Source organism: Labrus bergylta, chromosome 20 (assembly GCF_963930695.1).
Source record: "Labrus bergylta chromosome 20, fLabBer1.1, whole genome shotgun sequence".
In the NCBI taxonomy this organism is placed as follows: Eukaryota; Metazoa; Chordata; class Actinopteri; order Labriformes; family Labridae; genus Labrus; species Labrus bergylta.
In genome coordinates, this window is record NC_089214.1 from 4,471,540 (window position 1) to 4,490,303 (window position 18,764).

The 18,764-nt window shown below is 41.8% G+C and overlaps 1 protein-coding gene across 1 annotated transcript in view; it reads left to right on the top strand.

The window, feature by feature from the left end:
* LOC109992534 (collagen alpha-1(XV) chain-like) overlaps nt 1-18,764 on the top strand; it is a 56,396-nt gene that overhangs the window by 23,453 nt on the left and 14,179 nt on the right. Inside the window, exons 3-12 of the mRNA XM_020645199.3 lie at nt 6,771-7,186; nt 7,919-8,050; nt 14,153-14,227; nt 15,011-15,103; nt 16,286-16,412; nt 16,740-16,783; nt 17,252-17,440; nt 17,620-17,646; nt 17,939-18,001; nt 18,338-18,409. Coding sequence (XP_020500855.2) covers nt 6,771-7,186; nt 7,919-8,050; nt 14,153-14,227; nt 15,011-15,103; nt 16,286-16,412; nt 16,740-16,783; nt 17,252-17,440; nt 17,620-17,646; nt 17,939-18,001; nt 18,338-18,409 — 1,238 coding nt within the window. The remainder of the gene's footprint in view (nt 1-6,770; nt 7,187-7,918; nt 8,051-14,152; nt 14,228-15,010; nt 15,104-16,285; nt 16,413-16,739; nt 16,784-17,251; nt 17,441-17,619; nt 17,647-17,938; nt 18,002-18,337; nt 18,410-18,764) is intronic.

Genomic DNA, 18,764 nt, shown 5'->3' on the forward strand with positions numbered 1-18,764 from the left:
GAGAAAGAGAAACAATAAATAAAAACAAATACATTTCAAATAAGAAGCAATTCAAAACAATCGTGTCTGAGATTTATTTCGCTCCCATCTCGACAGCCATTACAAATAATCAGATTCTCATGAAGTTTAGTTGGATTCATGTGTTTGTTAAAAACAAGTTGTTGTTGCTTGGTAAAGCAATTCGTAGCAGGTGCATTCCCATGCTGATGCATTCAGGGACACTCAGACATCCAGTGTTTCGAACTCGGCAGACAAGATTTCTCAGGAAATGAGAAACATTGCATCACCGTTGGATCATCTTGCTTGAGTATACTTCAATCATCTTCTCACATTTGAATTCTCAAACTGCAATTGTGACATCTGTTTTTTTCTTTTTGGCACTTGTGCTTTGACATCAGTGAACATTTCGGAGTCAATTAAATGTACAAATGTTGAGTTCAATTGAAGGGTTAAAAGGATCCCACAGTGAGGAAGGCCGTGAGAGAGAGAGCACTGTGTGTGAGTCAGATGAGGTGCGACCACAGCCACACTGAGGTTTTTCATCTTTAAACACTTAGATACAGTTTATGAGCCATTTGTTCTAGATTTTTCACTTTTTGTGTGTTTGTACGAGAGGGACCGTGCTCATGCAGAGGTGGATCTCGGTGCAGATGTTCCTATCTGAGAATCTGTGATGTGGAGTTACAGATGATTGAGGCTGATTAGATTCCATTTAATCGCTCTCTTATTAGTTGTGACAGCTCATTACAGAACCGCTGTGGACTGACTGACTGACAGCAGAGGGACTTTGGCCGGCACCATTCAGAGTGATCCAAACACTGCGTCCATCATCGCCACATTATTACGACCTTTCTTATTTTCTCCTTCCTTCTGATAAAGCTCTAATAATGTATCTTTACATCTGAGCCAAGCAAAACAGCACATTCCAGTCCAAAATGTGACCTTATGAATGGTATACACCTCGGCCAGTCTTACAACAATTGATTTATTTTGACATGGTGGTGATTGTACATTTGACATGCTCCCTATATCATGTCCAAAATATGAAAATCTTCAGTAACACTGAACTTTAAAACACCTGGTCAGAGTACACAGTTTGTGTGAAACAGAGGTTACCTGCCTTGAACAATTTATATGTGCAAATTTAACTTGAACGTTTCATTTTATTTTCAAATTCCATGGTGTAGGGGTTGTGCAGTCAGATATTTCATGTCTTCTTCTTACGTAAGGAAAGGGGATGAGAGGATGTCCCATTTTGAAAGTTCCTTGATGGGGTCTTTTAAGTGTTTCTTATGAATGACTGAAGAAGTGCACTTTCTGCTCTTCATAATCGTCCGCATGGCACTCGGGGGACTTTCTCAGTCACACTCGCTCTCTGTAAACACACTGACCCATTTAGGAAGCAGGCCTGCAGAGTGAGGCGGCAGTGTTTGGATCGACTGCATCTGGAAAGAGAGCAGGCGTACAAACACTAGATAGATACCATGTAAACAGAAACACTGGAACACACCCTCACACACACTTTTCTTCAACCTGCCTTTTTCTAGTATGATGTATTTTTTCCTTTTGTGCATTGGAAAGAGCAGTCTCCCCTTCCCCCGCCCCCTCCTCCCTAGAGTTGATGCGCACATAGGTTGCCATTTCGCGGACAGGGAAGCTTCAGTGTTTAGCCAGCTCTGCATTGGTCTTGAAACTTTATTAGTATTAGCTTTAATAAGTACTCTTGCTTGATGATCCTTTATGAGACAGGAAGAGAGACAGGAACTGTGGGGGAAGAGATTTAGTAGTTGGGAGTGACTTGTACTTAAAAATTCACCAGTCAAGTCAGAAAACCGTAGCCTCGGGGCACCTGCTCTACCAACTGAGCTAAACTGGCGCCCTTTTGCTATCTAGATGGAAGTCAGGAGTCGAGGCTAAACTCTAATGACCAAAGTGTACATTTGACAAATTCTGAATGATGATGTTTGTCAGCTAAAGTTTCTTTCCCCATTTTTTCCCCTCAAATAAGATTAATCTGCTTTTATTTTACTGCCCTTGTGAAACACGACCTCCTCTCTCTCTCTCTCTCTCTCTCTCTCTCTTAGCAAAGGGAGTTTACCTCACATAAAGCCAGCGATATTCGTCAGAGACTCAAAGCCTGAATCACCTGGCACCATCTTGTACGTCTTTAATACCTCTTTGAAGTTATTACCAAGCCTTAGAGGACATACAGCTCATGATCCCTCTTCTTCTTCTTCTTCTTCTTCTTCTTCTTCTTCTTCTTCTTCTTCTTCTTCTTCTTCTTCTTCTTCTTCTTCTTCTCTGCTTTCTTTCTCACCCTGTTCCAGAGCAGGTGGTGCTCACACTCAGCCAAGCCTGATTACACGGAGGAGTCACACCCTGACCCTGAATAACTAAAAACTTTCTCACAGCGGAAACTTATTTGCACGGGGATATTTAACATTTTCACTGCTCTACTTTCATTATTCACCGTGTCCTTAAGAAACTCATTAATGCAACAGACAAGGCTGTGGGATGATGGCTGACCCGACAGACAGTGAGTCGGCAAAGCTCTTGTGTGTTCTCGTTGCATCATGAGAACCTGAGTGTGTGTTTTAGTTTCCATGGCGATCTGTCCAGCTGTTCAGTCTCTGACCCAGCGGAGGAACATCTGCAGTTAGGTCACTTTCGGGCACAGACAGAGCAGAGCGACAGGCTGAGCTGAGGGACCGTTGGCAGGAACTCTTTGGCAGGTCTTTAACAATGACAACACCAAAAAAAAGAGAGAAAAAATCTGAGCCTGGTGGCGAGGCAGCGAATAAACCAATCCAGAGAGTCTAAATCGAGGCTTTTCTGGAATCTAAATTGGGTCAAAGAGCTTTTGGAAAATAGTTATTTGAGTTTGTTTTAGCTTGCTTAGATTTCACTTCATCAGCTTTAATAAGATGAGGGCCTGAAAGTCAACTCAAATCATGAGACAGTCGTTGAAGTTTCATATTTTTTAAAGGTTCAATTTCATTCAAAAGAAGAGAGATTAAAACTAAACATGCTCTCATTTGGCAAAAAAATCTTCCAACAGTGTTCGCTGCGTAAGTGTTTTAAAGAATTTTACTATTCAAAAGCTGCTAAATCACAATCACATCAAGATGTTGGCTCCACTTGGGTGAAAATACCAAACTCTCCCAAACACAGCTTTTCAATAACACTGACTTGCATGGAAAACTGAGCTTTTAGAAACATTAGCTCGCCCTGATGGTGAAAGCCAGCTTGGCACTAAAGTTTACGAGAAATTTCACCAGTTTTCAACCTGTTCTTTTCCTATCTGGATTACATTTGTGAAATACGCCTGCAGGTATTGGTAAGGGTGGAAAGATGTGAAGCTGCAAAGTCAGTCGTCCTTTTTGCACAAATTCTGTACTTTTTGGTAGAAAGGACTTGACTGTGAAAGCTTAGATGCCTAGTGTCTGTCTTCAGTTTAAATGCAAAGTATCTGCAAACTCACTGCAATCAACCAAAATCATTTTTCCAAAACCTTTGAGTGCAGACAGTGTTACGGATTAGATTTCACTTAACGTCTCTATGAGCAGAAATGAAGCTTTATTCATTTCAGATAGAAAGTACTGCCAAAGATATGCAGCAGAGCAAGGCTGATGCATTCTGGGCCATGTAGGCACTACATGCACAGCTCATCAGGCAGGAAACTGAGATTTCTCATTGTCAATATTGCATAAAATAACAAATGTGTACTTCAGCTGATTACATTTATCCTCAGTAGCAACTGGACATTCATGACAAGGACCGAGATTTAACTTTCTGCTGCCTGCGACCCGTTCTGTTATTGCACTTTTTAAATTGTATAAAGCTGATCAAATGATGTCATCACTTGCTCTTGTTTCTCTTTCATGGGTCTCTCACAGTATTTATCAGATTTTAGACTGTTTATGATTCAGTGACATAGCCTAAAGATGAGTGACGAGAAGCACTTTCAGCTGTTTTTTTTTAGTGATAATCAAAGAATCCACCTGAAAAAGCAGCTTTGCATCGTCTTTAACTCTGAGTTTGAAGTTTGAGGATGTAAGTAGAACATTTTTAAAACCATTTATGCTGCATCAAAAATGAGAGATGGCAAAAATAGTTAAAAGTTTAATTCCAGAGAAAAATCAACTCAGAAATCACGGTGTGGGTTGCGATTCATGTTTTAATTGCCCCGTCTGTGGAGCTTTTAATCCAATTAATGCATGGGGGGAAGAAGTGCGCCTCTATTCCTGTGGGAAGCCGAACAGGCCACACACACACACACACACACACACACACACACACACACACATACTTACCCACACATACTTACCCACACATACTTACCCACACAGACACACACATTAATACAGCTGCACTCGCTGAAGTCTTAATGTTTAGATTCTCTGTCTCTTTTCCCTTTTGTTTTTGGTCCCACGCACACTGACACACACACACACACACACACACACACGCACACACACAAACGCCACGCGGTAAGCCTAATTAACAGGAGCTGCCACTGCGCAGCGCGTGTGTATTAGTCTAACCTAATGCCTTCCAGATGCCCAGCCTCTCTGTACCCTGCTGCCCATACAGCTCTTAGAGAACAGACGACTGTTCCTGGGGTCTGTTCACTAAGCAGAACCAGGTGTGGAGGGGACTGTGGGTGTATGTGTGTGTATCTGACAGAGAGAGAGAGAGAGTAGACGTTGTGGTAGGTGGGCATTCATATAGTACTTAAGTGTCTGTTGGTGAGAAACTAAGAACACATGCTTTGTGTCATGAGCGAGGATTTGGAAATATATATGTGACTGTATGATGGAAAGAAAGACAACAGGCAAGCATGAATTCAGCTGCACTTACAGTAATGGTACTAAATTATATAACTAAGTCCATTTGCACACACTCGATCAACTTTGTGGTTTACCTATCTGGTTTTTGAACCACCCTTGAAGCCATTTCTGCATTTGCCATCTTGTTCCAGAACCAGAAGTGATCGATTTCAGGAGAAAAAAGGTGCATAATATGCATCACGTCATCTCTAACCTGGTATACAGGTCGCCTTGGTAACTACCTGTCAGATATAGGTAGCTACACCCTAAAGCATAAAACACTTTATTTTCCATTTTACTCTAAATTGTTTTGTTTTTTGCAAAATGATTAAGCTGTATGGACGAAGAGCTCTTTTTCTAACCAGTGTAGTGGCCATTTAAAAAAAAGGAATAAATCACTATCGTAATGGCCTCAGTTTGGCAATTGATGGTTGCAACCATTTATCATACATTCTTTGGTTATGTAACAAACTTTATAATGTCTGAAGGCTTAAACAAGGATGGTGGGAGCCGTCAATACTGTCTCACAAAGAAAATCTGTGATGGACGTCGAAGGGGGGGATTCTGGGTTGATTCTGGTTGCGGTCCAACTTCAAGGTCAAAGTAAAAAATAATAATAAATAAAAAGTAACATTCCAGATTATTACTGATGTTCAGAGTTTAATCTAAAAATCCCCCCCCCCCCCCCCACTGCTCCAAAACTGTCTGTACTGTGGAATGCTTTCATTTCTAGGATAACAACTGAGCCCTCTGACCCACGGCTGGATTAACCCACTAGGGGGCTCCAGAGCAGAGATGAGCCGGGCCCCCTCTTTCCCCCCGATGGATTGTACCCTGTCAACTTCCAGTACACGTCAAACACTGAGCACACAGCACATTACACGAGCAGCTCGGTCATGTTTGGTCTAGACACAGAAACCACGCAGCGCTCAAATCTTTGGATAAAAGCGTCTGCTAAATGAACTGTAGAATGAAACACCTGAAGCACAGTGAGACGTATGTTTAAATGTCCCGGTGCTGTTGTGCTCAAGACTACAGGAACGCCTTTTCATCCAATCAAATTACTTGGTTGGTCCTGAACGTTGTAAGATGGTGCTTATAACTAAAAACGCGTGAATGCAAGGCAAGGCAAGTTTATTTCTATAGCACATTTCAACAACAAGGCAATTCAAAGTGCTTCACACAAGACATCAAAAAGCATCATGACAGAGGAAAGAAACATTAAAATAGAACATTTAAAAATCACTGAAATTATTAAACCTGAAAATATGTAAAAATAAAAATAATTCAAATGAAATTAATTGAAATAAATAAAGTAAAAAATATAAAAAGAGATAAAAGTTACAGTGCAGAGTTAAAGTTGTAAACAGGTGTGTCTTCAACCGGGATTTAAAAGAGCTGAGAGTTTCAGCAGACCTGCAGTTTTCTGGGAGTTTGTTCCAGATATAAGGAGCATAGAAACTGAACGCTGCTTCTTTGTGTTTGGTTCTGACTCTGGGGACAGAGAGCAGACCTGTCCCAGACCACCTGAGCGGTCTGGATGGTTCCTAAAGGATACATTTGAGTGACTTTTGGAAAAGTACAGAGTAATTCCCACTGTGCTTCAGAGTATGTTTAAAGGGTAACATAGGGCTGCAGGAGCTCCCAGTAATACATCATTAATACACTTATTGCAGTGATTTGGATAGAAGAGGCTCTTTGTGTCAATAACCAGTGAATGTATGAGTTGCCAAATTCTGCACCAGTGGAGTATAATTCATCCCTGACATTAGTCTCCATATGGAAGCAATCACGTTTTCTGTCTGATGACTTTCAAAGCTCTGTTTATTTTATTTTTGGTAACCGTTCTGTCCTCCGTCACACACTTGGTAGCATGCTTTATTTATTTTTCTTTTCCCCTCCACTCACCCCATTTCCACCTGTGTGTTTCTTTCCTCCCAGATCGGGGTTCTCAGGGAGCCTTGGACCTGACCGAGTTGATCGGAGTCCCCCTTCCTCCCTCCGTCTCCTTCGTCACCGGTTTCGAGGGCTACCCCGCCTACAGTTTCGGCCCGGACGCCAACGTGGGCCGCCTCACAAAGTCCTTCATCCCCGACCCTTTCTACAACGACTTCGCCATCACCGTGACGGCCAAACCCACCACACGACAAGGTGGGGTGCTGTTCGCCATCACAGATGCGTACCAGAAGATTGTACACCTGGGAGTGGCCTTATCGGAGGTGGAGGACGGTTCCCAGAGAGTCATTCTGTACTACACCGAGCCAGGGACAACAGGGACGCAGGAAACAGCTTCTTTTAAAATGGGAGACCTGACGGGGAGATGGGCGAGGTTCACCCTGACTGTGCAGGGGGCAGAGGTGGGTGTAAAGAGGATTTGTGCGACCTTAAAGCAACGAATACTCAAACTGTATCCATAACTTTAAGATTTAGATCTGCTGATATCTGCAATGTTTTTGAAAGTGGGAGAAAATCATGATTGTGCATGCTGGGTTTCCTTCAGTGCATGAATGAAATATGGTTCTAGATTGTAATAAAGGTGTACAGATACTTTCATTTAAACCTTTATTGACACAGCTGATCATAACGTTTAAAGTTAACAATTCTCAAAATGGTGCACAAACTTGGGGACAAATCATCTGCGGATGTGTTGCATCACGATGGGAGGTTGTATTTAGGATTGACACTAAATGAATTACGGTGTCTGTGTACACTCTGATTTTCAGAAAGCAATGAATGGTGCAGATGAAAACTGATACATTCTGTGTTTTGCCTGCAGCTGTGTTCATGTCGACATCTGCCATGCATGTTTTTTTTTTTTTACAATTCCAAGAAAAGTCATCAAAATAAAAGCTTTTAAAAATCTCTCACAGCAGTGTGAAACAGGCTACATGCTGTACTTTAACCTTATACATATGTTTATTCACAATGGGCAAAGGTTGTCATAGTCTGAGAGGTTAGATGGATGGATTAATAAAGTTTAAACACATGCTACAAATTGCTTTACAAAACACAAAAAAATGCAGAATAAGAAAAACAACTTAAACCATTGTCGAATTCAAAGTCTGTGTACCTGTGCCCGTGTCTCCCAGGTGCGTCTCTTCATGGACTGTGAGGAGTACCACCGAGTGGACTTCGTCCGGAGCCCTCAGCCTCTGACCTTCGAGGCCAGCTCGGGGATCTTCGTGGGGAACGCAGGGGGGACGGGCCTGCAGAGGTTTGTGGTGAGTCTGGAGGACACTGGATTTATTTTTGTCCCCTCTTGAGGATCTTCCTGATCTGGCTCTCGTTTGTCTTCCCTGAATGAGAGCTGCCTTTTCTCTCTAGTTAATCCTTCGCCTGTGATGTCATCAGGGTTTGGACAAGCGAGTCGAGAAAGGATGTCAAATCGGTTCGTCGCCGCAGAAACAAACGTGGCGTTTTGGGCGTCTGCCTGTTTTATATTTGACACATGAACACAATAGTCTTTGTTGGCAGCTTTTACGACCGCCACAGGAGACGAGGAAGGAATGACCACATGTGTTGTGTGAGCGCTGCCTTTTCCTGTGAGAGCTCATAAATGACAATCTGCATGTGATTTACATATTTTGGAATATGGCAGATCTTTATTCTCCAATGACTTACAGTGAGTGCAACTGTGAGTGGGAACGCCAAGATTGAATTAAAAGGAGCAGACTGAAACACGAGTTTGAGGTTCCAATCACATGCAATGACTGAAAAAAAATCCCCTGTGTGGTTAGAATCGGTGTATTTGTCGAAAATGTGATCCAGACGAAGTGATAGCAACACACCCAACGCTGCATCTCCTCTAATAGAAAGAAAGAAAATAAACCAGTCAATGCTCTGGCACTTTCCTCCCAATCAGCCGTGATTGGCTGTTTTGTGAATGCAAGAGAACAGCTTAGTTTGTCCCAGTGTAACAGAAGGGATGATGAGGAGAAAATAGTTTAGAGGAAAGGGAATTCCGTTTCATTATGTACGGGATAAAATGGAGGAGACGGATCTTTTTGAGCACATCGAGATGAACTGAGTAACATCTGAATATTGTCCAAGTAGTTCTCAGAATATCAAATATAACAGGACGAGAGCCAAAACTTCTTATAAAACATGGCGGAAATTATGCTTCTGAATAAATCAGCTCATGGCTAGTGGCTTCACTACTAAATCACTTGATGTTTGCCCTTAAAAACAAAACTTTGGCTTCTTCCACGCTGCTGTGCTTTTTTTTTTTCCTGCTCCTCTTTTGCTTTGATTTTGTAGTTGTGTAAGTTCATGTGAAGGACAAACTAAAAGATGTTTCAGACAGTGGAGAGACGTTCTTTCTGCCATGCAGCTCTTTTCCTCTCATTAAGATTTTATTGGAGAAATGTGAGCAGAGTTGCAGAGAAATACGATGAACCAGTGAGGGAGAAAGAGTGTTTATTCAGGATTTTCTGGGTCTCAGAGGGAAGTTAGTTTTTGCTGCTGGAAGAAATTCTCAAATAGTTTTTTTTTTTTTTTTTCTGCCTTCGTTGGTTTCAAACCAACTGTGACACGGGCATTCAGAACCTGAATGATTCTCTCTTGTATTTATTCTAAAGATTGGCTTTTGGACCCGTTTCTTTTGAGGATGGCTCGTCTTTTTTTACCGTGGGGGATGTTGACAGAAGTTTCACGACTTGTCTGGTAGAGCAGCAGACAACAGGAAGCTCGTTTCCTCATGGTATAACATACAGTTTAATATCATCTTAATTAAGATGAAATCACGATTACTCATCCCATGTCTCCTAGCCGTTGGGACTGTGACACAGTGGCCTGGAAACAGTTTTTTTCTTGTTGAAGTCTCTTTGCTTTTATATTTATTTTGAGAATTGCTTTTATGACAACTGTATCAAAAAGTAATTATGTTATAAGTTTAATGCAATCATGGAACAATAATTTGGGTTACAAAGAAATTAGAAAGAGCTTTTTCTCAGTTTTAAAGGAACAACATGCAACTTTTTGATCCAGTAGATGTCGCCCTTGAGCACCAGCATGAAACCAACACAGACAGTCATGACTCAGACGCTGTACTTGATGTCTGGTGTATTTTTGTGTAAAATATTGCACATTCCTACTTTAAGTCTTTGTGCTAAGCTAACAAAAACTAAGCTTTTGTGAGATGCAAGTGGGGGGGGGCTTCAAGGGGGAAAACAAGATGGAAAACACAGTTTTAAAGGGGTGAAATGCACAAAAATATCAATTTTCTTTCTGGAGCCATTGCTTCATTACATGACTCAGAGGCCCTCTTGAGTCTTTTCTCCTGAATCTTTTGGACAAATAGCTCCATCCTTTTCACGACTCCCTTCCCTCCTCCATACCGTCCTCCCTCTCAGACGGCGTGCAGCGGTGACCGTCTGTTTCCACATGCTCAGTGTTTGAACTGGCTGCTCCGTCACAGATCTCCTATCTCAACTCCGGGAGAGCAACAACAGACCCGCAGCTGCAGCCAAACACACTCAAATATACTCCACACAGACTTATGCACTCTTTATTTTCTGCTTTCTTAAGTCTAACAGAAGCACATCCCCATGTCAAAGAGAAATAAAAAGACAGAGAGAGTATGTGTATGAGCTGAATGTGTTCTTGTTACCCCAAAACATCGCGGCAAAACACTGTCACGTAGACTTATGTTGACATTTCTGTGTGTATGTGTACGTTGAGTATTTGTTGACACAGATTTAAGCATGAAGCCATTAAGCCCTTTCAAATTCTGGATGCAGACAAGAAGCTGGAACTTCTTTTTATTTCTGAGCAACCCCCCCCCCAAAGGAAATTCGATTATTCTGTTTAAAGGTGCAGAATTTGTTTTCAGCTTTTCAGACAGAAATATAACAGGTTGGCAGAGTAAGTAATAAAAACAGCTAAAGCATCTCCTCTTGTGGGAAAGAAAGCCTAGTCAAAGATTTGACTGAAAGAAATCTCCTGAGATCTGGATAAAATTCCTTCAAACATTTACATAACAAAGGAATGGGTATCTAATCCTATCACTTTACAGCACACAAGTCATGCCTCATTCTTGTTATAATCAAATTAAATGGTGACCCCTGGTGTCTAATGGGCTCTCAGCAATGTATAGTATACAGAGTGTTGTCAGTGTGTGTGTGTGTGTGTGTGTGTCTTTTCTCAACTCAAGGTGTGTTGACCTCTTTGCAGCGGCGCCAGCATTGACATAGTTCACACATGCACACACACTCTTGGCCACTCGCGCCTAAAGTTTCCTCCTCTCCGTTTCTTGGCAACACGTTTTCTCAACATGGTGGCTGCCAAGAGCTGCAGACACAGAACAGAACAACACCGTACATGTACCTTACCCTTTTCTTTAGCCATGTCTGAAATATCTGCAGAACCTGGATCAGTCTGCGGACACTAAACAGACTAAAACATACACCCACACACCCACTGTCTTTATTTGAATCCAAGACTACAGTTATAGCTAGAGCTCTGATTCATTGAAGCCTATAGGTGAAGCCGATGGAAGCTCAGTCCCATACAGGTCCATCCATCCATTATCTTTACCACCCAGTCATTGGGCAGGAGGTGGGCTACACCCTTGGACTGTTCAATCACAGGGCTTACACTCAGAGAAAGACAACCAGCCACACTCACAAATGACCTATCAAGCAATGTATTTGGACTGTGGGAGGAAGCCGGAGTATCCGGAGGAAACCCACGCATGCATGGGGAGAACGTGCAAAGTCCACACAGAGCGTCTCTGTCCGATTTGAACTTGGACCCTCCTCGCTATGAGGCAACATAAGCAGCTAGTTTACCTTTGAAATACTTCCTGTTATTATGTGTATCTTATCATGTCTGCATTGATTCATTATGAGCCTTATGGACGCTGTCATGGAGTAACGTGTTTATGGTTGCATGGCCAAAATCGAGCGAAACACACACAGTTTTTCTTGCCTCTCAAACAAATCCTCCCGCTTGCCTCCCAGTGATTACACTCATATGATTTATAGACTTCACAAACCGATCGACTTTATCACAATGCGTGCACCTTGTTGTGGCTCAGTTTACGGGGGAACGACATGATAAACCGTCTGGATGAAGTGGAAAGGTTTACGCGGTGCATTCTTTGTTTATTTCAGATGTGTTGTTTACTGCACAAACAGATGTCTCTGATTTGGTTGCTACTCTCTCTCTCTCTCTCTCTCTCTCTCTCTCTCTCTTCTCTTCTCACTCCTTCCACATGATTCGATTTCATAGACTGTTCTCCACTTGATATAAAACAGGTGTTTGATCTCAAGCCTGAACACAAGATAAATGAAAGTGGCTGGAATTGAAGTGATCTAATAAGACAACAGGAAGACTGACTCTCGGATCTAAAGTATCATTCACTGTTTCATGCCCACACTTTTTTACACAAAGCAAATCATTTGAAACACACGTTTTTTAATTTGCACACAGAACTCCTTTCTGCACTTGTTAATGGACTTAAAGGAGCAATATGTAACTCTGACATGTAGCATTTAAAATGGATTCTGTAGTCCAAATTCAAAACATTGGAGAGAGCTGTCTCCCCCGCCCCCTCCTCACACAGGTTGTCCATGTAGGTTGTCATTTCACTGACACTGAAGCTTCAGTGTTTAGCCAGCTCTGCATCCGTCATAAAACCTCTTTGCGTTCTTATTTCTCAACTTTTTCAAAAACATTTCCAAAATGTATTCTAGTTTTTACCACATTTCTGCTCATGGAGCTTTTTAGAAAAAGGCTTTTGGGGTCCAGTAGAATCAGTTTTATCTGAATCAGTTCGGTTGCCTGGCCTGGCAAATCAAGGGGCATCTAAAACGCCCATGTTGGGGTGCCTTAAAACAGCCTGCCTTCTCTATTCGAAACTCAAACAGACCATTCCCCACCGCAATTGAAACTTAAAAGGAGGACATACTGGCTGCTGCATTGTTGTCAGAGAAGCCAGCACTTCAAAATCGCATGTTTCATTAAAGTCTGATGATACAGTAAGGTCACTTTATGATTTCATTCAGTAGATATCTTACATATGGCTCCTTTCAAACTCTTTGTAAAAACATTTCAGTGAACTGCCCGACTTTAAAAACAAGATTAATCTTTCACTTCAAAGTGGATTTAGCAACGAGTGCAGAGGGATGGTGATGTAATACCCCTTCATCTTGAACAAAAAAATGCATCACTTCTTTTTTCTGAAGTCAACAACCATCTCCTTTGTTTTTAATTCAGGGTGAGGTTTTTAATGCAGCACTATGTGACCAGTTTATCTGCCTCCTCTCAGTAGTGTGTTTCATTACTGTTCATGTTGAGGCCCATCATCGGTGTGTCATCTGCAAACTTAATAACGTGATTGGGACTGGATCTAGCTGTGCAGTCGTGAGTTAGCAGGCTGAGCCTTTGCTTGGTGTGATGATGCTTGAAGTAGTCTTTCCAATTCTGACTCGCCTCTGTTACTACCTCCGAAGACGGTACAGAGTAGGGGATCACTTCGTCCCCTTCATGCCACCTCTGCGACATTCAGATTGAAGGTGTAATAGTCATAATATTGGCGTCAATATCGCGTCTTGAAACGGCAGTCTGAATAGGACTACTGACTACTACGGCCTGCTGGTGAGAAAGTCCAACATCCTTAGCTTCCCAGGCAATAAACCAGTATGCATGGTTGCAACTGTTAATAGCCAATGGGGGCTTTAAGAGATCAGTTACCAGCATAACTTCAACTTGCAAACACTGGGAACATTACCAGTATTAGCCATTCCTGACCATCTCACCATTTTTTCTTTGCCAGTATAGGAGCACTAATGTCTGTGCTGTCAGCTCAGATGCTGGTAAACTGACAGGGTGTGGAGCAGCCATCAGCAAACTCAAAGTTTGTCCCTTATGCTTTTAGCCTTTATTTGATAGGACAGCGGATTGTGTAGGAAATTGTAGCGAGAGGGGTTAATGACAAGTGGGGAAAGAACCACAGGTCAGACATGAACCCGGGCTGCCCTGCTTGAAGGACTATAGCTTCCTCCTTACATGGGGCGTGACCTCACTTGCTAGGCCATCAGCACCCCTAAGTCACCCGTTTTGAACCGCCAGCTGGTTGTGCTTGTCCGTCTGAGAGTGCATGTGTGCAGTTATCTGTGTGCTGGATAATGTGCCGGGGTAATGAGGGACAGAGAGAAAGATCAACTGTTATCATGCTGGTGTGAGGGAAACTCACAATATATCTCCAATAAAGTTTAATGACACAGAATGAATTAAATTACCACGCTATCTCTCTCTCATACATACTCTCTCTCTCTCTCTCTCTCTCTCTCTCTCTCTCTCTCTCTCTCTCTCTCCTCCAGGGCTCCATCCAGCAGCTGTTGCTCAAGTCTGATCCCACGGCCCCGGATGACCAGTGCGAGGAGGACGATCCCTATGTGAGTGTGCCAGTTACACACGTTTTACCAGCCAGAACGTGGAAGTATTCCTCCCTCTAGTGGTGCAAAAAGTGTACTACATAAACTATATGGACTAGTATGTGAGTACACATGCAGCACAGTGCTTCTATGTGCTTGGTCATTAAAGTGTAAAGGGAATTTATATTGATACAAACATTGTGAAATTTTAACGATAGTGTGCTCCCAAAAGTTGTGTGAAAACAATTTTCTCAGTCTTTTTTTTTTTAACCCAACAGCAGTGTCTAATGGGAGGAAACACAAGTTTTAATTTCCAAAGCATGTAGGTCTCAAATTCATTCAAAGTCATCAGTACAAATGAAAGCACAGCCGTTGTCTTTGTGATGCTAATCGTAGTTTGAATCTGGGCTTATGAGAGGATTTTTAAAAAACTGCCTGCAGAACCAATCAAAAGACCAATATTTGGATGCGCTGAGAGATTCAGATACATTCTCTCTTCCTCTCCTCAGCTCAGTCCTGGCACTGTCTCCAACCCGTTAATTGACTCTGATATCTGGCGCGTTTTAGAGCTGAAGTTGGGCTATAAACAGCATTATCAGCGTCATGACAGAAAGTGTGGGAAAAAAAAACAAACACTTTGTACTCAACAGTTTCTTTTATTAAACGGGGCGTAGCTGCATTTTTTTGGCAACTTTCCTCCTTTGGCTGTCTTAATTGCGCAGCTTGAAGGGAGCTTTTAATCATCTCTGTCTCTGTTTATCTTCTGACTCTGTTTGCCTCGGCTCTCTCGGTTTTTGCCTCCAGGCGTCCGGATTTGGAAGTGGCGATGGCGCTTATGAAGACATGGAGGGACGAGAAGAAGTGAAGAAGATTGTGGAGGAGAGAGAGTATACCATGGTGTGTGTGTATATACACTCTGACTCACACACACACACACACACACACCACCACACTTTATCCCTCAGTCCTCTGTCCACATTCAGCTGGGTTGGACCTGGACCAAAGAAAACAGCTCTTATCCTTACAGGCATGCTGGAGACTGGAACACAGTGATATGAGCGGCTCCCTGCCAGCTCTCTGTTCTCTGAAAAAATAAAATAAAATATGGACAGAAAAGGAGCAGAGGTGAAATAGTATGAAATCATTTTGACTGATGCTCATTGATTAGAAGGAGGAGACTAGCGGGGGGGGGGGGGGGGCTTTCCTTCATTCAGTGAAGGCTGCAGTGACAAATGTCCACTCAACCATTACCTCTGAATTTAAATCCATATTAGAGCTTTTATAGTTTGATTTGTTAAAGAATTGTGCAAAAAGGCAAACCACCAAGAACGATCTCATCCTCATTGGTCAGCAAAGCTACGTCAGATTTGAATATTTTTGTTTATCGGGAGATATCCGAGAGAATTTCTTCACTTCATGATGCTACCTGATTTTACCTGAGTGCTTTGTCAGCCAATATTCAGCCTATACTGAGCTTTTTTAAATGACATAAATCTATAACACTGCTGAAGGATAGGAGACCTAGTGGTGTTTAATTGCTCATCATTTGTAGATCATTCATAAACAGGGAGGCAGAACACGAGGCCATGACGTTCTATCACTCCAGATGTTCTTATAAATTATAATGCAGGAGTAATGTTGATGTTCTGCAGCGGAGTGAGTCAGCTTGGTGCAATGTGAGGAATGTGTGTCTGTCTAACTCTGCAGTTGGATCTGCTCTGAGAGAACAAATTTCCTGCCATCTGTGGAAAACACTCACTTTGTTCCTTTGTCGGGTTTTTCTGGGTTTTGAGAGAAAAAAAAGCTGTTGATGCAAGTCAAAAAGCTAAAATATCACGGTTACAGAAAATATGACACCGAAACATCCTGAATGACAACAACTGAGCCCGAGAAATAAATGTGTGAATGTTTTCCAGTGAGATTGTGCATCGAGGATCATTTGATAATCTGTCATTATTTACATGATAGTGAGAAAATAAAACTATTTACTACAGATCGGGAAATATTGCAGAAGAAAAAAATCAATTTCCGTCTACTTCCTTTTTCAATGAGGTGATTGTGGTTGTGTCATTGTTTTAGCCCCACCCAGAGCTGGACCCCACCTACAGCACCCCTGTCCAAGCCCCGCCCACTGAGATGTCACAGTTTGATGATGAAGATATTGAGGAGACTTCTGGCGAGGAAGCAGAGAGGACCACAGTAAGAGGTAAAATAAAACATCAATCTAAAATCTAAAAAAAGGGAGGAAAAAATGGCAGGGATCGTTTAAATGAAAAGTGATGCCAGAATACACAGCTGCTCCTCCTATTGGTTGTTCCCCAAATGAACCAGCAGATGGTGCTACAAACGGCAGAAACTGCTGTACTTTCACTTACAGAAGACGTCTCTTTCTCTCTCTTTTTTGTCCTTTTAATATCCCTAAATGTTAGTTTGTAATTTCATTTTCTTTAAGCTTCCAACAATAAAGTTCTTCATCTTTTTCAACTGAAAACTGAACTTGTGATTAACTCTCTTTTTTTTTTGTCTCTTACAGTAAAACCTCTTCAGACAGATCATCCAGCCTCCATCCCTGACACTGTAAGTGGTGATTTGACACATAATCTAAATTATTTTTATGTTTTAATTGAAATGCAGTGGATAGTTTACATGTTAAATAAACAGTAAATATATTCAATATTCAGTTAGAGAAGTAAAAAGCAAGATTGTCTGTGATATTATTCACATTGTTTCAGTCAAAACCTCGCTGTGCCAGTGTGAAGTGTCACAATTACAATAATCAAGACCCAAACTGAGCAACATTCAAAATGTTGCTTGTTTCAAAAGCGAGACTCACCAGCTTTTGATAATAGTGATCGTGAATACAATGTTTTGTTTGTTTACACCACAAACTGCTCATTTCTGTCTTTAGTTTTTTACTTGTGCATATCACACAAACAAACACAAAAGAAACAAGAGAGCTTTTTAACTGTGGCCAAAATACTCACTCTGTGAATCTTTATGAATGAATGGATGGATGTGAATTAATATTATTTATTGACCCTTCAGTCCCTGCAGGTTTCTCCAAGACAGAAAGGGGAGCAAGGTGAACCAGGTCCAGCCGGTCCCCCGGGACCTCCCGGCCCTCCAGGGCAAGGCTCAGGAGATGGTCAGGGAGGGGAGCCTGGACCCCGGGGTCCACAAGGACCACCGGGAACTGAAGGCACACCTGGACTTCCTGGGAAAGATGGACAGCCTGTGAGATTTTTCAACCTTACTTTTATGAATATTTGTTTTTTCCCCATTTTTTTAACTGTGCTGTCTCTAAAAAGAGCTAATTAGAGCACATCCTGTTGTTAAACTCAGTCCTACAGCTGAACAGATAAACGGATGGATGATGGATTGTTTCTCTATTTTTGTCTTTTTTTTTCCTCCAGGGAAGCAAAGGAGAAACTGGCAACGCTGTAAGTAAAGTCTTTGCTGTCGGGTAGATTTATAGTTTTGTTCTTGTGGAGGTCGTTTTTTTATTCTCTCTGGAAATAAACCCACAGAGTGATCTAGAAAAGTATACTTTATATTTGAATTTATACTTTAAACTTATTCGGCCTGTTATCTTGACTGACTGAGGTCACAGATCTGATCGAAGACAAAGTTCTAACCCTGAACACTGGATAAAGTGTCATTGTACTAAATTTAAACAGTCTTACATGTACTCTGGTGTATTATTGAGCACATCTGTTACTTTACCTTTCAAAGGGGGCGACTGGGATTCCAGGATTTCCTGGATTACAGGGAGAGCCTGGTCCAAAGGGAGAAAAGGTAAACACAACTTGTTATCAGGACACATGTGATCACAATGTAATTTCTGATTTATAAAGACATCGCTAACATGTTGTTTGTTTGGGAGATAATGTTTTTTAAAGTGATTTTTTTGGGGCCTATTTACCTTTAGGACCGCTGAAAAGAGATGGGTAATGTTGGGAGGAGAGAGGGTGTGGCAAAGGGCAGAGGTCAGATTCGAACCCATGGTCACTACGATGAGGACTATAACCTCTGTACATGGAGAGCGGGAGATAACCACTAGGCTATCTGGCGCCCCGCCTGTGTTTAATCTTCACAAACAAAACCAACCTCTCTCTCTGTTGTCTCCCTTAGGGTGATACTGGCTTTGGTCTTCCAGGTCCTCCTGGACCTCCAGGTCCTCCAAGCAAGTCTTCCAGGTTCCTGGTAGGTTTCTGTTCACATATGACCTTAAAAAGACAAACATACTTCATGTTTCTAAGTGATATGACTGTGATTTTAGTGATATTGTTGTGTATCCACAGGACAAAGTGAAATTTAGGATAAGAAAAATGAGACGAGTCCAAGTTCTTTAAAACGTCTCATCCATACTGTAGATCTGAGCTGCATGTGTGAGCGCTCTAATTTCTGTCAACATGATCTTAACAATAAAGAACACAAGTTATGTCTTATACAAATCTTTCTTAAAAATGTAGATCTTGGTTTTCTTCACATCAAGCTTCATGTTGCAGCTTTATATTAACATTCAGCTTCAAACACCTTTTGTGCTGTCAAATAGGTC